This window comes from Anopheles arabiensis, chromosome 3 (genome assembly GCF_016920715.1).
Source record: "Anopheles arabiensis isolate DONGOLA chromosome 3, AaraD3, whole genome shotgun sequence".
In the NCBI taxonomy this organism is placed as follows: domain Eukaryota; kingdom Metazoa; phylum Arthropoda; class Insecta; order Diptera; family Culicidae; genus Anopheles; species Anopheles arabiensis.
The window spans coordinates 41,271,487-41,290,476 of NC_053518.1; the positions used below are offsets into that span (position 1 = coordinate 41,271,487).

The 18,990-nt window shown below is 43.8% G+C and overlaps 2 protein-coding genes across 6 annotated transcripts in view; one reads left to right on the forward strand and one right to left on the reverse strand.

The window, feature by feature from the left end:
* LOC120904353 (angiotensin-converting enzyme) overlaps positions 1-18,990 on the forward strand; it is a 70,795-nt gene that overhangs the window by 11,679 nt on the left and 40,126 nt on the right. The gene's annotated exons all lie outside the window — the stretch shown is intronic.
* LOC120904360 (skin secretory protein xP2-like) lies at positions 12,756-15,388 on the reverse strand. The gene is made up of 2 exons (XM_040314280.1): positions 15,294-15,388; positions 12,756-14,553 (listed from the first exon to the last, which is right to left on the reverse strand). The coding sequence occupies exons 1-2, from the start codon at positions 15,303-15,305 to the stop codon at positions 13,516-13,518; spliced, it is 1,050 nt and encodes a 349-aa protein (XP_040170214.1). The 5' UTR covers positions 15,306-15,388; the 3' UTR covers positions 12,756-13,515.

Consider the following 18,990-nt stretch of genomic DNA (forward strand, 5'->3'; position numbering starts at 1 on the left):
AACGTCATTTTCACGCCACCGGTCGGTTGGCCCCCTTTTTTCCATCCTCCTCCTCAGTCCCCGCTGCCCCTCGGTAGCGCCATTTCCAGCCCATTACCCGTGTGGCCATTTTCCTTTGCCTTCTTCGTCCGCCAGGCGTACACCCGAAAGCGCACGGCCGGCCCCTTGGTGACGACTTCTTTTCCTCGGGCAACCCCCTACACCGTAGACGGACGGTTGTGTGTGTGAATGATTTTTTGATACATTTTTGTTGCTGTTGTTGCCCCGGCAACTATCTCGCTCACTTTGGTTTCGCTTTTCCTACTGGCGAGTGCGCTATTGGGCAGTGGGTTGGGTTTGGGGCAGTGTGCTGATTCTACGATTCAGTACTACTCCCCGCATTTTCTCATCACCCCTCCCCCTCCCTATTACACTCGTTCATGTTGGTGTAAAATTTGATGATTTCAACCCTCGCCCGCTCCGGTACGTCACACAAGGGGAGGGCAAAGAAAAGCCTTGGAGCCTTCGAGAAAGACGGACGAAACATATGATCCATGGCTGACCGCGCTGTTGGTGAACCGCGGAACGGGCATCCCGCGATTGTTGGCTAGGCTGATGGGGGAGTAGGAGGGCGAGGGGAGGGGGAAAACATACGTAAAACTGAGCAGTGAACCAAGCCCATAAGCCTCCCCCTCGTTGCAGCACGCCGTCGTAACCGGCCGTATGCATAAAGTTTTCCGAACCGACCGAGCGGTCGCGTAAGGTATTGTGACGGTTGCCAGTGACGGTTGCATTTTTACAGCTGTACCCGGTAGAAACGGGTTGTTGCGGGTGCTGCGGGGTGCAGTGGGCAGTGTTGAGTAGTGATTTTTGCACCTCACACCCCACCGTGATGCGCACGGCTTCCTGCATGTGCATGCTCATCGAGATGATGGAGGAAAATTCACTTCAATCGTGCATTTGGGGGATCATCTACCGGTATAATTAATCGATCGATCATTAGGTTCGGCTTAATTTGATTCTTCAGTACACTGTGCTGGGTTGTTTTAAAGGAAATCAATATTTATTATTTATTTATTATTTATATATATATATAACGTAGAATACGCAGAAGAAATGTATTCGCGTGAAAAATTTCGACTCGGTGGAATTAAATCAGTTTTAATTGAAAAAAATCAATCAATCAGTAAACGTAAGGCCAGTTAAAAAACTCAGTAAAATACCAAAATGAAAACAATAATTAAACAATTTCAATCGGTTTGCGCCACATTGGTTTCTAGTTTAAACCACCACAAAATGAAATTCTCTTATTTTCCGGCCTCACATCCGAATCCATTTCCCCCTGAACCGATTGCGTCAAGGTATTGCTTTTTTTTGTTCGCCTCTTTGTAGTGTGTTTTTGTTGGTTGCGCGTTTGCCTTCGGCCGAGCGCATCCGTCTTGGATTATGAATTCTATTGCTTTCCGCAACCGGCGAGATTGCAGGAAAGCCAACGGCCTTCCGAAACGTTGGACGGTTGAAAAACCCCCGTCTCCAACGAGCGAGCAGCGCGTACCACCAGCGCCAGTCGCAGCGTTTAATGCAATCACTAGCTTTCGATCAAAGAAACGTGCGTCCCCTAGCGCGGTGGGCTTTGGTCGGCTGGTGAAACACTCTTTTCGGGAGGATCGCCTTAGAAGGCCCAAACACGATGCGGCTTACACAAACCTGCCGGCAATTAGACGTCTGGCGCGAAGAAAAAGAACACAGAAAAAAGAACCGAGCTAATGCAGTTAGGAGTAAATTATATATAGATAAATTAATGGCGAAAATATGGCTGAGGTTTTGCAAAATAAAAGAAAAGCAAGCAAACAACGAGCTGAAACAGAGTGTAGTGCTGCCAACCGATCTAAAATGGTTACTTTTTTTACGACGCTGTGGAGTAAAGTAAAGTAAAATAATCATCCATTTCTCTCTCTTTTCCCTTCGATAAAGTTAAGTAAAAGTACAACAATAAAGAGAAATGTGTAAAAGCTCGTACCGCACGCGGCTAGCTGATGCGACCAATGTATCCACCGGTGATGTATGCAATCGATTTGCCGATCGAGCCTTGCAAGGTACATAAGGCACGGTACCAGAGGAGCAAAAAAACCTACGATTTGCGAGTAAATAGGAAGCCAAGTCAATATGTATTTGTGTGTGTGTTAGGGGAGGAACGAAGATGGCGAAAAAAAAAAATAAAATGCAACTACAAAAAAATTGGCAAACTGCCTACAGTTTTCCGCGACTGCCTGCCAACGAGCGCGAGCGTGCACGTTTGTGTGCGTATTTGTTGCTAGCATTGTTGCTTGTGGTGGGTTACCTTTTCCGCCCAATACACGCGTGTCAACGAACCGGACCTCGGCTAGTACCACAGGACGGCTAAATCCTACGGAAGTTTAGTAATGATCTAGCTTGCAACCAGCATACTATGGTTAATGTGTTACGGGCCTCAACAGCCGCAACAGCAACACTAAGAAAGCGTAATTGATTTAAGGTGCAATTTTGGGCGAGCAAACCAAACATGCATGCGGGCCGAATGGTTGGACGGTAATCGCTGTTGAGGTTATGCGTGTTGTTCGGTTAACACACGCTTACATCGTCATGCAATTCATGGGAGTCAAAGAGGTTGCTTGATAAAGTAGCTTGATTTTCGACCATCATCGGTGATACAACAGTGATAGCATCCATCGTGAGGAAGCAGGATTCCGTGGGTGGGTGTTGATATAAATCTTTAAATCTCATAATACACAGCGGTGTAAAAATTCATACTTTTTTTGTTGGTTACGCTACGCTGCCATCAACCGACCGACATGGTTCACCCTGTGACATACCTCCACCGAGCAGAATGTATGTTTAATTGATTTGATTATCTCACACGGCTGCACTGGTCGAGTATGGTTCGTGTTGCGCTGTGTTTGCTGCACCATACTCCGAATTGCATGGGACGGGTGCACAGATGTCGATCGGTGCATGGCGAGACATCATTACTCGGTGCTGCCCATCAGAGGTGTCACATAAATCATCATAATTACTATTGTGTTTCGCTGCTGGCGCTGTTGATGGAATACTTCGTGCTACCCCGCAAGGCCTTAGCATGGAGTAGTCGGTGGAAATGTGATGGTTGACTTGAAGGTGGAGAGCTTGATGTGTGCTCCAGAGACGACTTGTTTCAAGATCTGTTGCAGTAAGATAGTATAGTTTCTTTATGTGTAGAGTGTAGAGAGAATTTGATCTGTAGGATTACTGTAGGATGTCACAAATGTGATGGAGTTGTATAAGATTTTTTTTTATGGTTTAAGATTTACTTTACCATGGGTTAAAACTCCCAAAAAGAGAGATCTATTATTATTATTTGCAATCTTCTTTTTTTGCTCCTTATTAATAGAAATCATATGAATAATTTGAAATATCTGGCGGTCAATCAACCAATTGCAAAAGGTTGAAATTTAATGGATATTTCAAATGTTTCGATAAATTTAATAAATAAATAAATAATTAAAAAGTATTCGATCATCATCAACTCATAAAAGGCGATAGCGTAAATTAGAGAGACAACATATTACCGCTTTGAAAATAACAGCCGTTTATTATTAAAATATAATAGTTTGAACTGCTAAATTCTTCATAAATCTGTACTATCATAACTTCATAACTGTACTATCACCAGTGTGTTAATATTTATAGTAACCATCGCAAAGGTAGACACTGTGGATAATATGAGACTGGGTCGATCATATTGAACATAATTTCAAATCTCACCAAGATTATCCTCCCAAGCAAACACGTTCGAATGGTGCGTCTATTTTTGCAGACAAAATGTATGTATCTTTAAAACGGCAGCAACTTTACAACAGACCCAATTGTATCGCTTCCACCGTAATTGAGATTTCTTACTGGCAGTCAGAAAAAAATATGCGTTACCAAAGCCTCCCATGTCTCGGCTGCCTAATACTAATGCTCGCGATGAGTGTCAAAAACAACTACGAAACCATCATGCAATTAGTTGCATCTGACGACAGCTAAAGTGAAGAATTAAACCCTAATGCATACCGGTCTGGCGTTGCAGAACAATAGAGGTACAGTGGAGTGAAACATTGCCCACGAACCATTTCCCATATCATCTCCAGTGAAAAACCAACACCTGAACACGCGCAAAGCTGATCTAATAGGGAGCTAAAATTGAACAATTTCCAACACGGTTGCAGGTCGCGTTTTGTGTATTTGTGCTGCTACGTGAATTTAATAATTTGTCTGATTGCACACACAATTTACCGTACATTTTAAGTGAGCTTTCACACATTCTGTCTTTTCATCACCAGTGCCTTGCCGCCTGTGTGTCCCTTTGCACGATTAATTAGTAAGATATAGGTTATACGGTTATGGGTCTTGATGATAGATTTTTATTATGCAACAATGCCGAAGCGTATTTTCCTTTTCTTCATTTCTGCTGCAAACGGTGGTCGTTGTTGTGGTTGCGTTTCTGCTTCTGCACTTTTTGTTACTTCTCCACCTCCTTCTTCTTTTTTGTACATCCACTTTGCCCCAGGCTCGGCCAGCCAAACACTCTTCATTGCCCCGCACGCCTAATGGCTTTATACCTTTCCCATCCGTCCTGGAGGGCGCACGCACAGCATGCGGCCATCCGCCGGCCCGGGGGGCTATTGCAGGACGGCGCTAGTGTGGTTACTTCTTGCAATACGTATTTTGTTGTACTGCCCACCTCATCTCCCTTGTCGACGAAGCGTCTTTTTGCCTGCAAGATCAGTATTGTTTTTTTTTCGAGGCCGCACTGTGGCCCAACAGTGAGAAAATCGACGCAAAAAATAAGACGCTGGCACACATTATGCTACCGTCGGCCGTAGGTCAATCGCTGGCGTGCTATCATGTTGGGGAGACTATCGAGATGGCAAGGGAGGGGGGCATCATGAAGCCATGAAGTCATAATAAACGTGCGCCCAAGTGGTAGGGCACGCGTGCGACGTACGAGCGGGCCGAACACTAGGTAAGTTGGCCAAATGGCGTTGACCTGCTATGCTTTCACTTTTCACGGTGGGCGAATAGAAGTGGCGGAAAAAATGCATTCCTACCATGCAATTCCATAAACCAGAGTGTTGAGTGTGTGCAAAGAAGAATGCATAGTATGTAAGGACGTAGATAAATGTGTTAGTTCTGCTCTTAATTGTGTTTTTTTACTTTTTTGTTTTAAACTCGATTTTTGTATGTGTTCTTATTTGCTCATGAGCTGCACAATCCTTCCATCGCTGTGATACATCTCTCACCCGTGCCGCACCGGAAGGGACTGTGAAGCTACTAATCGATAAGTTTGTACGAGCCCAAACGGCACCGAAGCTACGTTTCACGTTTCAACGGCATTGGCTGCTGCGAAGAGCTGTCGTCAAACCTTCCCTAGCCTCAATTGCCTCGGGGAAATAGTGGATTGGAAGCTGTGAGCACACGACACTAGAGAGGTTTGGTCTGTAGCATAAAGCCCACCCGACATGACGAACGGCGCGGCACCGTGTTTGCAAAGTCTGTCCTCCCTCCCTTTGCTTAGTGTCTAGTGCCGTGCTTAGCGCCGTTGGGAACGCTAGCTGAGATGAGACAGAAAATAAACACACAAAAAAACTAGGTCGATCAGTATTTGGAGCAATGGCATGAAATGGAACCACCGGCGACCCACCGACTTGATGAATTGGGTAGGGTTCGTCGCTTTTCTGGTGGCATGTGTTGCGACCCGGGCATTGAAGTCTTTCGTTTCGACGCGGCGGCTGTAGGCCAATGTTTACTATTATTTGGGCTTACGTAAACAAAAAGGGATTATGGTGGGTTGTTGGGTAGCATCGTGGCGTGGTCGATGATTGACAGCGTTTTGGATGCGATTTAAGGTTTTGCAACTAATGCTTGTGTAGAATGTAAAAAAAGGGAGAGTGATATAGAAAAAAACAGTGCCACAAAGCTTTGATTTCTTTACGCCAGATTTTCGGCGCCAATGCTTTGTGCCAATGATTGCTGCAGCACCTTGTTTTTCTTTGTGTGATTCAATAAAAGATTTGTTACGAATTTCCTCTTCACAAGTCCTTCAAATGTCGGTGTGGGACTACCTTGAGTGGGTCATCCGATCAATGAGTGAAATGTAGCACCTCCGCTATACGACCGTTGTCCCTGTACGGATGCACTTGGTACACATCAAATCCCTCAGCACTACCGCACGTGCACACACGCGGTTGATGCGGTTGAGTAATGTGGTTTCCGCTCGCGGTTTCTTTTCTGTTTGTTTGTTTTCGCTCAAAAATCGAGTGACCGAATTTATGCCCCCCTAGCATCATTACATAAAACAATGACCGTAACAACAATCCTTTAGCTGACTGAGTGGAGAATTTGTGCAGGAAATTGGAATGCTATTTTGTAAGTGATTTAAAAAAATAGATTTTATTAAATAGCTGTAAAAAATGGTTTGCTTTCCCCAAACATCGTTTTAAACCTTAACTTATTTAAGCAAAAACATAGAAGAAACGAAAATTAAGACGTATCCTCGAAAAATCATCCGGTAGATTATAGCCCAATCAACAGTCTCCTTGACAGAGGTCAGTATAAAATTTCACTTGCTACGGCTGAGCGGTTTCGCTGCTCGATGCAGATAGATGATGCTTCCACACTCATCACTACACCACGGTCAGCATCAATTGTCCGTAAGAATTAGTAACTCTTCTTCGTACGGTTGTTGCCTTGACGATCGACATCCCTTGTAGGCCGACGAACCAAAACCAAAAAAAAAAGCAAAAACCTTTTCCCTCCTACTCTATTCCATTGCCACCACCTTTCCGCAGCGCATCTTGTCCCATCTCTTTTCCTTCAACTTGCTCAAGTGACTGCACGATTGTATCTGCACAAATTGTCGAAGCACACTTTTCGATTCGATGTAAGCAACTCACGCAACGCATCGCAAGTCAATTAAATTTATTATTTTTCCTCCTATTCTTCCTCCACCACTACTGGCGACCCTGCTTTTGCTGCCTTTCTCAAGCTCTTAGCTGCTCTGTCAACGGAGTAACATAGTTTTCGCTGTTGTTCGCTTTACACCTCGAACGGGTGAGCAGCTAGCAAAGATGCTCCGGCCAACTCGCTGGTAAGGCCCGTGATTTTGGATTTAGTGGCTGATTTTATGGTGGAAAATTGGCCCCGTCTAGTCAGTTTCGACCACCCATTTTTTCGTTATCGCACGACTGCACCGCCGCACCTGCTATAAATAAAACCACGGCCGATTAAAAGAAAAGCGAAGGAAAATCGAAAAACATTTGCGCGCACACACACACATACACACACACACCCACAGAGCACATTACAACGACGCTGCAATATTTGCCGCTTGCGTAGCGACGCGGTGGTGCAAACTTGAGACAGGAAATCGGCGTCTTTCATTCGATCAATGCGTTTGGTGAAATTCGTTCAACTATCGAATTCATTAGCCGACCGCCAGCTTTATGGGTAAACGACAGGCGGGAAAGTCCTGTGGCAAGAAAGTTAGTTAATTCTCGCGCCAAGCAATGTCCGATCCGATCGGTCTTATCCACCTAACACGATAGAAAAACGGTTAGGGGAAAAGGCCCGGTGGATTTTCGTTCGTTTTACCATAATGAGCAGGAAAACTGTATTGGCTTTCGTTCGAGCATCGGTGAGTGCGAAAAATTGATGTGTTTGTGTATGTGTGCAAAATGAGGCCACACATACATTCGAGAGAATGAAACAGCGAATGGAGTGTAGCGAAATACGGGTACGTAATGATACATGGGTGGGGCCGGTTTTTCGCACATTGTCGAATTTCCTGCTGTCGGTGGCTCTGTGCAGCTTATCAAACAGCTGCCATGCTCGAACAGATAAAAGTGGACGTTCGGAGGAAGCGTCCGTTACATAACGCATGTACAGTGTTGAGCAACTGAAATGCAATTCAGACTGTAGTATTCTATTAATATTGTGGTTTTGAGCATTTGATTGATTTTTTGAGAGATTTTTTTTATTATTTAATTATATGATAATTAAACCTAGCATACCTGAATAAAACAAAGCAACAACGCGTAATATCGAAGATCTCTTCATTTTTCATAATTTTAAACATATTTGACTTCGATGTCAACTTTTAAAATGACTTACTTGAGACTCAGTCTTAAAGCTGCTCGAAATGTGTAGTCAGGACAGTGTCTGGCAAATTTATCTGGAGACAACCAAGCTATCCACTGATTAGCGAGATCTTTGTCTATTAGTTTTCGACGTGCTGTGTGTGTGTTTCTAATTTTACCGTGACATCGTTGTGCGGTATTTTAATTGTAAAGAGTCTTGCTGAAGGAAACCATTGAAAGGATGGCCATGTCATTTTAGTACAGATGTTGAGATTTTTTTTAAATAAATTTTTGAGTTTTTATACACTCAAATGTTTTTTTTTTCAAAAATGAAAGTATTGAAAAACTTTTTGTAACCTACATTTGTTTACAACTTTTCATCATACATAAAAGCATACAGCTGCATTCATAAAACAATTCATTAACAATTGATCTCTTAGTACACTTGCTGCTCAACGCACTTGATGAGATATCTTACGCAATTAGCTCAAACGACATCACTTGCTAAACGCCCTTACAGTTCTTGCCCAATTCTTCTCAGCATGATCTACATTTGCCCAGGTCCCAATTAGTGACTGTCTCAGCGAAACGTCCCACAATCCGACACGCTCCATCACACCAGTGACATTGTATGCCATTCTCACGCATCCATTCGGTATCCTTTTTTTTCTTTCGCCCCAAACGCTCGCAACGTCATTTACGCTCGAGTGTGCATCAAGAGACCGGGTATGCATACACACGCGGTCCGTACTTGCTCACCGGTGCAGGAGCACCGTTACATAATCCAAGGCACCTGCGCCAGAGATCATACACAAAATTATCTAACGATTCGCGAACTGCGAACCCGTCCCGTCCCGGGTGGTCATTTGGCTTGCACTCTCGCTTAAGCAGTGTGCCTCCCCATAGAGTACGGGTTTTTGAACCCGTCCTGCCGAGCGGCAACTGGGCATTGCATGAAAGAGAGGAGAAAGACGAACCATAGACGGGCAGGAGGGTGCAATCGTCAAACAAGATTCTTAATGGTGAAAAGGAAATTTTACAACCGTAACCGTTCTCGATTCGTTCCATTTTTTTTCCTTTTCCACGCTGCACAACAAATCCAACCGCTCATTGCGAAATCTCCCCACACGCTTACACACAATGCATCAAAAGAGGAGGGAGAGAGAGAGAAAGAGAGAGAGAGAGAGAGAGAGAGAGAGAGAGAGAGAGAGAGTAAGGTGCAGCAACAAACCGAAACTACCGCACACCGGGATCATGCCGACTAGCGGATCGACCCCATTCCACAGAATGGCCCCGCCGGTGTAAAACAAAACCCATGCAAAAGTGCGAACTGGTACGGCGCGAGGGGCCCGTTTTTGGGCTCGTAATCCTTTTCTGGAGCTGCAAACACTTGCCCGGCCTCGGTATCGATTAGTGACGCCCAATCTGACGACCTGACGGTAAGCTAGACAATTATGTGCTCTTCTAAATGTTCGATTATATCATCCAGCTGCCCCGCGTGGAAGGAGAGTGATGGCTGATGGCGCCCCGGTTTTTTTCTGATCTCTGTTGTGTGCGAATGCAGTCATTATTACAAATACGAACAAACAAACCCCACCACAACAGTGCTGCCATGTTTTTAATGCTGTGCTACCGCGTGTGCGATCTTTCTACTCGTTCATTCACTTTCATCCCGTACGAAGGTTGTGGTTTTTGCATCGATTCACGTTGCATATGTGTTTACCGAGCGAGTGTAACAGCCGTCCAGCAGGAAAACGGTCTCCCGTGCAATCCAAATGCCCGTTGCACTCGCTCAAGCTGCCGTGCACATGCAGATCAGGCTCGAACGAGTGGTTCGTTCTGTTGAACGTTTTGCTTTAAACTAAGAAAAACATTTTCCACCGAACCGGGCTGTCGATCGATTCGCATCAAGGTAAAATGCTATCTGTAATAATGACACGAGTCCTCTAAATAACGCCCATCAATCAATCGCCCCGGTACCGATCGATCCGCGCTCCGCCGCATGTATGGTGTTGGCGTGAAATACAATCTTGCGGCAGTGATCATAAATTATGCAATTACCATCGAGTGATCATAGGTAAATATGATCACATACCGCACTGGACGATGGCATGACAGAGTGTGCGAGATACGGAGCAAACACGATAGGGAGACAGGGAGAAGCAGAGACCGTGGCGCAGATGCAAATGACTCAGATGGTTTTCATCAACGCTGGTACCTTTTCCAGCTTACTAGTCACTTCTCCTGGCCAGTATTGCTGCAGTCCATCGGACGTAATTGGGTTTGAGTAGATGAATTAGGCTTGCACATAATGTACAATAATTGTTAGAGTTTGTTTAATTATTTAATAAATTTAAATTCAAACTATCACCCTACCAATCTTACAACCATTTTTCCAGAATTGAAAAAAAATGCAAACGTGTATATTTTGACACATATCTTTTTAATTCTGGATTTTTTATTTTAATCCTAAACGTTTTTTGAAAGAAATTTTCGCAAGATACCTTTTTAGGTTGGTGAAATGCAACACTAGAGTGTTTTCGATTTTTGAACATCAATTTTACCAACAATTTATTCTTTTTTATACTTACAATCACTAATTAAGGATTTCACAATGTTTCAAGCGAGTCGAAATGCCGGTTGAAAAACTAGTTTAAAAAAAGAAAATATATTAGAAAACTATTATCTTTTAATGGACATAAGTTGAATCTTTTGGTTTCCGCTTAGTTATAAAATATAAATTCAGTTTTAAATTTGTCATCACTGTACTTTCTCCAAGTATTGTGCTAAATATGAACTGTGTTAAGTAGCCTGAATGTATGCAATCCGCAATGCGTTAGATACAATGAAATGTTTGCTATGAAATATTTCACTCAGCTTTCAAATTTGAATTGAAGCACGTGAGCAACCAAAAGTTTTATTAGTTCAATTAGAAAGACGTTGCTAACCCGACGCAATACGCAATTTTTTAAGCGAGAAACGAATATGATGGTTAGTTTAAATAAGATTTATAATTTATTTTATTCACTCTCTTTAATTAAATAAAATTTTCTTTTGAGATATAAGCAAATACATTATTCTACCATGTACATTCATCATCCAATAAATTAGTATTACCTAAGTATTGCATTTTTCCCCTTGAAACATAGTCCCAGTTAAATAATTGGTGTTTTTTTTATACAAATCAAAATCGGGGTTTACTCAAGAATGTTTAATTTTCAACATAATTTTCTTCGTGTTTAATAATAAAAATAAATGAATGAAAAATTTATAATGTTTCTTATTCCAACAATCCAACATACAACGAAATAATTGCACTAATGCATAGAAATGTGTCCACGATCACAACATCTTGCACCATAAATTACCAGACGTGTGGAAATGACCAGAACAAGATGAACCAGTTTCTAGTCAAGGTAACAGAGCTTCACATTGGCTTTTTTCATCACCTCCCATCAATTCACCTCCAACATCAACAAAGTCCGGCATAGACAGAGTCACGTTCTAATGTTTTCCTTTCAACCTCTTACAAACACGACTAGACGCTACACTCCGACTAGACTACACTAAGATTCTCCAATTCACCCTCCAAAAGATCACCACATGTAGCCTGCAGTAGCACACTAAGAATAGCACATTGATTTTTTCCTTTCCGATGAAATCGAAAGGAATCGATCAGCCACGAAAGTGGAAAGGGAAACGCTCCTCGTTGTTCTGATGTCACGCCGCTGTGTGTCGTGTGAATCGTGATGGAGTGGTAGCCGTCCCAGTGGGCCTGCCGGAGCACCGGCGGCCAGGAAGCCATATTTCTTCAGCACAACATGCTAAATCGTGAGCATAATGGTACACATGTTGTGGCGAGCCAGCCGGACCAGGGCAGGCACCTGGCGACTTGCGGGGTCGCACGGGGAATGCGTTACGAAATTGTGGTTCTAGCACGGCGGTGCTTGCTTGCATACGGTGGAACGGAAAGGAAATGCTAGCGCAACACCGCGGTGACGCTTAATTGCGATCGTTGGCGGAGATCGATCTGAAACTGGATCGAAACACTGTATGAGAACGTGCATGTGAGTCTGCAGGCGGGCTCGGAACGGGTGCCTTCCGTTGTTTGCCAGGGCTCGCGGATGGTGCAAGGTCTCTGTGGTTTAGCATTGCTCAACCATTTCTTTCAAACCGCACTGAATCATGCATGCAATCTGTCGATCATAGGTTTAAGTGGAGCTAAATGATGAAACAATCGACTGCAAGGATCAAAAGCGAAGGCGAATCTGAGCCTCCGCTAAGTGTCGAGAGAACGGGCCTGTGGGTTTGCCTTTTGGTAAATGGAAACCCTTGCCCTCGGTGTGTGGAAGCAACAATAGTGACCTACTGGTCTTGACTTAATATTAATAGCAGCTTTAATTGAATACAAACCGCATAAAACTCGCATCTTTTTGTATTTTAAAAAAGTATTTTCAAAGCAACAGCTACGCCATTATAAGCTTTAACATTTTTTTAACATTTCTGCAACATCTTTTTAAATTTCTTTTTAAATGAATTAAACCCTCCTTGCTTGACCCAGATTTAAAAATGGCATAACTTTTCGGACACCAATTAAAATAACAAAAAACACACACACACACCAGAAAGGCTGGAGACGACTTGGTTTCAACAATGATTTTATTTTCATTTTTTTTTCGACTTTTTGTTTTATCACTTCTTCCGCTTTCATCGTAGCTTTCATATTGGTTAAGTCTTTTCGACCATAGTATAATACACTCCTCTTCGCTCTCGAACCGGGCAACAATCCTAACAATTGTCAGGCACAAAAAATATATGTTTAAAGCTGCATCAATCGCAGCATTTCGTGGTTTCGAATCGGGTTCGTTGTCTGACCGCGTTTTGCTAGCGCGGGCGCGCGTTTCGCATTTAAAGTTTGATGTGTTGAGATTTTGACGAAGAAATTATGAAATTTTTCATCATCTTTCTCATTCTTTCTCTCGTTTTCTCTCTCTCGCTCTAACTGTCTCTCTGCGTCACCACATGATGATACAGTATTTGCATGCATGCGTTGCTACCACACACTAACATTATGCTTATCAATCGAGCTGAAATCGACGATCGATACTACTCATCGAGTGAGTATGAAAAAAATAAACGGTTTTGGACGGTTAATTTGTGTCTCGCTTGTTGTTGTGTTTTGTTAGTTGTGAATGGTGTGGCATGTTTTGTGTCATGGGGTTGGTGAATTCACTTAGCTATTACGTAACCGGACACTAACCGGGAGGTAACTTGGGAGTCGTTTTTTGTTCTTCTTCTGCTGCCTCTTCTTAAAGGAAGTTGGGATGGAGGTTTCAATTGTCGTGGGAAGGAAGGGAGAAGGGTATTCCTATGGTTATCACAATGCTAATGCGTGCTATCTCTAGTGATGGTGGTGTTCGTACTCGACATGTTCGTGCTCGTGATGGTGGTGCACTGGGACATGGACCGGGACCTTGACCGGGTACGGCACTGGTTTCTCGACCTCATAAGGGATGTGCTTCTCGATGGTGTACGGCACTGGACGCTCAACCGGAACCTTCACTGGGTAGGGCACGTGCTTCTCGACCGGGACCGGGATGTGCTTGTACACTGGGTAGGGCTGCGGAACTGGCACCTTCACCGGGACTGGGACGGGCTTCTCAACGTGCACTGGCACGGGGCGATCGTACGGGACATGCACTGGGTACGGGACCTTCTTGATGACCTCATACGGCACTGGCTTCTCCACCGGGACCGGGACTGGCTTCTCAACATGGACCGGAACTGGGCGATCGACTGGCACATGGACTGGGTAGTGGACGATCTTCTCAACCGGGTACGGCTTCTCAACGTGCACTGGGACCTTGACCGGGTACGGGACCTTCTTCTCAACTGGGTACGGAGCTGGGACATGGACCTTCACCGGGACATGGACCTTCTTCTCGACTGGGTAGGGAGCGGGCACGTACACCTTGACCGGGACGGGACGATCGTACGGAACGTGGACTGGGTACGGGACCTTCTTCTCAACCGGGTACGGGGCTGGGACGTGCACTGGCACCTTGACGATCTCCTTGACCGGGTAGTGGACAGTCTTGTAGACTGGGTAGGGCTTCGGCACTCTAACCTTCACCGGGACCGGGATATGCTTCTCCACTGGCACTGGGATGTGCTTCTCCACTGGGTACGGGACCGGGACCTTCTTGACGACGGTCAGCGTCTTCTCGTGGTGCGGATGCAGATCATAATGGTGGCCATGGGCGTACGATTCGAAATGATGGCCGCTGAAATCATGTCCACCGAAGTCGTGCTCGAACAGACCACGCTTATCGTGGCGCTTTTCGCCCTCCGCTGCTGGTTTCGCTTCTGGGGCCGCAGACTGCTGCTTCTCCTCGGCCGCCGAACTCAAGACCAGTAGGGTGGCCAAACCCAACAACACCTGGTAGAGGGGGAAAGGGAATGAGAAGCGCACACATTATGCGTTAGATATGAATTGCAAAAAATCACATCGGCAGCCGCGCGAACTTTTCCATCGAAAGCGACCGTCACGATAAGCTAAACGACTTTTCGAGATGCCGAGAGCCGTTACGGAACCGTGAATCAATTTCCACCTCTTTTTATCATTTCCATTAATTTACTATCGATTAGACGTCGCGGAAGTGATCATACTAAACCCACTACCCCAAGCCTGCCACATTCAGGGAGTGGACTAGTTTTCACTTGTTTGAAGGCATGGGTTTGAAGCAACGGCAGCAAAAACAAAAAGATCCCTGCGAAAGTGAAGTTCGACCCGATATATGCACACGAAGGAGTCAAACACGTTTCACCAACCAGTCGCGGAACTGCGACAGTGTGCCAATGCGATTTCAATTTGCAGTTTGCATGCAAATCACTCTGGCATATGATGCCTGGGTGTACACATAAAGGGGTCGAAGTTGCTCGCACTATTGCACACGTCTTTTTAAGTGGACATATCCTTGCTTTGGACCATCAAACACTACGGTTTTTAGCATTATTTTGAATGCATATCCGAGTACAAGAATTTCACTTTATACATGACTTCCTCGAGTCCTGACACGAACCACACACGAGCACACTAGCCACATTTGTTTCGTATGATTTGATTGTCTCTTAAGCCACTGCGAATGCTACCCAAAACCCAAACTCATGCTCACGTACCAGAGACTTCATTGTGATGCGCTTACGAACTGTACTTCACTGTACGGTGGATACTGGAATACCAGAGTCCAAAAAGATACTGGATGATGTTGGTGGGTCGCAAACGTCTTTTATACAAAAGCCACTTTATGATACACACTATGCGTTGCCCACACTCTCACTCACTCGCGTGTCTCTCCCCTCCAGCTTGCTGAGGGCTTGCTGGGGGCGCGCTTTTCGCGGTGGCATCGCGATTCGGTCGACCGGGCCCATACCCGGGTGTCCCCACTCTTCCGTCGGTATGTGGGGTAACTCGCAGCGCGGCGGGAGAGTGTGTTCACTAGTACACCGGTGGCACTCCAGCGGATACTCAATCCACTGCGCTCTGTGCGGTTGTTTGTGAATGGTGAGTGGTACGTAGTGATCCTACTATCGAAACCCTTGCCCAAGCGCTCTGAAATGGGTAGAACTTCCCTTGTGTACGTACGTTGAACTGTTTGCCTGAGGTGAAGCGCTTTTTCGGAAACAATTCCGAAGGTTTGGGTAATTATGCGAAGAAGACATTGTCGTTCTTGGGTCTATTCTCAGCTTGCAAAATTTGTCTGAGGTTGTTGGTTTTTCGGGTTGTTCATTGCTTTGTACCGTGGGCGGAAGCTTGCTAATAGCGGAAGAATGCTTCACGGTTCTGTGCAGTCGGCGAGTAAAGGGTTATGAATCGATGTGAAACATGAATGGAATGAGCTGTTAAACTGGCTTAGACGCTAACGATGGTCAGAATGTTTGGAAAGTTTTCAATCAAACATATCGTAGGTACAGAACCTTTGGCGATGCTGTTGGCATAAAGGGCAAAGACGGATTATTTGATCGTGGTTTTTAAAAGACTTCAACTTTGCCAATAAATTAAAAATTTGAGGTACAATAAAACAAATAAGGAACAAAAGTTTTTATGCAGAAACATTACCAGCATCTTTCAAATATTAAGTTCGACATCAGCATAGAGTTGCAGCAAAGTCTGTTCAAATAGCTAATTTTTAACAAATTTTATTATTGCTCATTTGTGTTCGTTAGTTAAAACAAAATAAGAAGTGAAAGATCATTACAACTTTAGCAATACAGTTATTCTTCCTCAACACCCTTTCACAGTTTAATATTTTCTTCTGCTTGGAGTAACGTCCGATGCGGACATGCTTTCGAGACTTATTCAGTACCATGCAGCTGGATTGCCAGTTCTTGCTACGAAGAGACGGTCCTTTCTAGGCTTGAACCCGTGACGGGCTTATTATTGAGCCGTTCCATTTGGCGATTGTACCATGGGATCGCCCCTCTACATGACAGTTTGATATGATAAGTTATTAGGTTATATAGATAGTACAACAGGTAGATATAGAAAGGTGCTAGGCATGCACATAATAATTTTTATTGTTGATAATGTTTTATTTATGTGTGGTACATTAAAAAAGTATTTACTGGTTCTATGGTAGAAACAATCATTGAAACATTCGGAAAAATCTTTAACTAATATAAATAAGTTCTTGGTATTTATTGAATCTAGTAATGTATAATGAAGCATCTAGGATCTGGTTTATTTTTACATCCCGATAGATATTGATTATAAATCCTTGTTTTGTATCACGAAAGTATGAGTCGGTAGAAATAAAAGCATATGGCAAAAGAGTGCCATTGGTAATAGTTCGTATGTGCCTCTCGCTCGTAAAGAAACACTGAAAACAATTCAATAAATTGACAAATAAATTGAATGGAAACAATTCAATTTAAATCGAAAATTAATCATCGAAAAACATGCGTACTACATAAAGCGATCAATATTGATTATATGTTTCGATTGAAATAAAATAATTTGTTCTTGAATTGTTTTGACACTAGAATTAATTGTTTACTTTTCATACAAATTATGTACAAAAACAACTCCCCGCAGAACGAGTTTTTCGTACAACGAATAAGTAACTCGAATGAATTCAACGCATTGAGCAAGGATATTTTGGGGTCACTCCTCATGGGAGACTTATAAGTTGGGTCACTCACTAACTAGTGGATTCATAAAGAATAAATAAAAAGATATGAATATTAGTCGATCAAAATTCAGCAGTAAATTGGTATGATAACTAACGACTGCCAAACTTTTACTCTACAGAATCTAAAAGGACTTGCTACGCAAACTTTCATAGTTATAAATCGTTATATCTAATCATCGTAATGAATACGTAGTATTAAATATGCATAAAATTTAATGTGAGAATTTCCGACCATTCATACATAAAGTGCTATGATTAGATTCGTGCATGAAAATATAAAATCTAATGAAGGTTAAATATTATCGCTTTTACATTTTTTTGAATTATTTTTAACGCCGTTAATGAAACATCGGGCCAAGTAAAAGACCCAAAAAATACCTCTCCAAAGCACACTGCCAGATGTAACGCTTTCCAGGTTTATTCCCCTAATTCGTCATTCAAATTATCACATCACCCGTCCCCGTACTAGCTAATTAAAAATCCTTGGCAAGTAATGTGCTTTCCGCTCGCTCACTATCGCCGCACTGCAATCGGTTGCGGCGTATGATAAACGATGCCATCACGTAGCCATGAGCGTAACCGCACTCGTGTGACGATTCCAGCACCACGCACCGACATGTGTCGTACAAGTGCCGCGAAACATCGCCTTCATGTTACGGCCGCGCCGATAATCTTTAGCTGCTCATTAGCTAACTAGCAGATGTGTGTTTTGGCCGTGTTGTTTAAGATAGTGCGTTTGCCAATTTCGCTCGATTTCGACGAATGTTCGTTCACTTTTCCACCAAAGGTATTGTAGTGCGGAGGAACGTGTGTGTGTGTGTGTGTGTGCGAGCGTGTGTGATTGTCTATTTTTTTATTGCAATACAGTCCTCGCGTACAATACGAAACCGATGGAAGTGTTGGAAAATTAGAAATCATCTCGCACCATGCGCTCGTGTCACTTCAGCCATACTTCCATCCTGCCACACAACGGGAGAGTGGGAGTGAAAAACCGTCAGTTGATCGTGCTGATCACATCAGATCACCTCCGGCCGGCAAGGTCACAAGACGCCATCGGTTAGCTCTCTTTTTATTCTGGAGGGCTCTTTGGCAAGTGAGGGCAGGGAAGGCAAGCATAATCCTGCGTGGAGCGTATCGCGTTGGAGGACGCTGCATGGTAGCTGGCACAGAAATTGCCGCACGGACCGGGAATGGCCGCAAAGACACGGTGTGCTTGCGACACATCCCTGCAGCTTTGCACTTTACGGCTTTGGTTTCGGAATTCGTTTTCGGCAGCCGTGAATGCATCACAAATCGGCACTAAAGCAAGAGATGAAAACGACAGCTGACCTTCGGTGTTTGGGGCTGTTGGGCTGTGAGCTACAAGGCGAATCGTTGTGTTCGATCATCAGTGGAAAATAGAAAATAAAACTGTTTAGCTTATTTTGACAGTGGCGGTTGCCCTGCGTAATATTGATTGCTGGTTTTTTGCAGGGTTGCAGGGTGTTAATAATTGCACGCATTTGGGCGATTTAATCGGAATGGTAATTGTGTGGGCACGTAAGCTCGATTAAATTACTTATTTGTTGAGCAATTTTGAGACGCAAAGAAGCAATCAAAATGACTGTTTAGGGATGTTTGCATTTTATAAAACCTAACAACTGGTTTGCCAGTTCAACCCAATGCAGCCGTTATATATTTAGTTT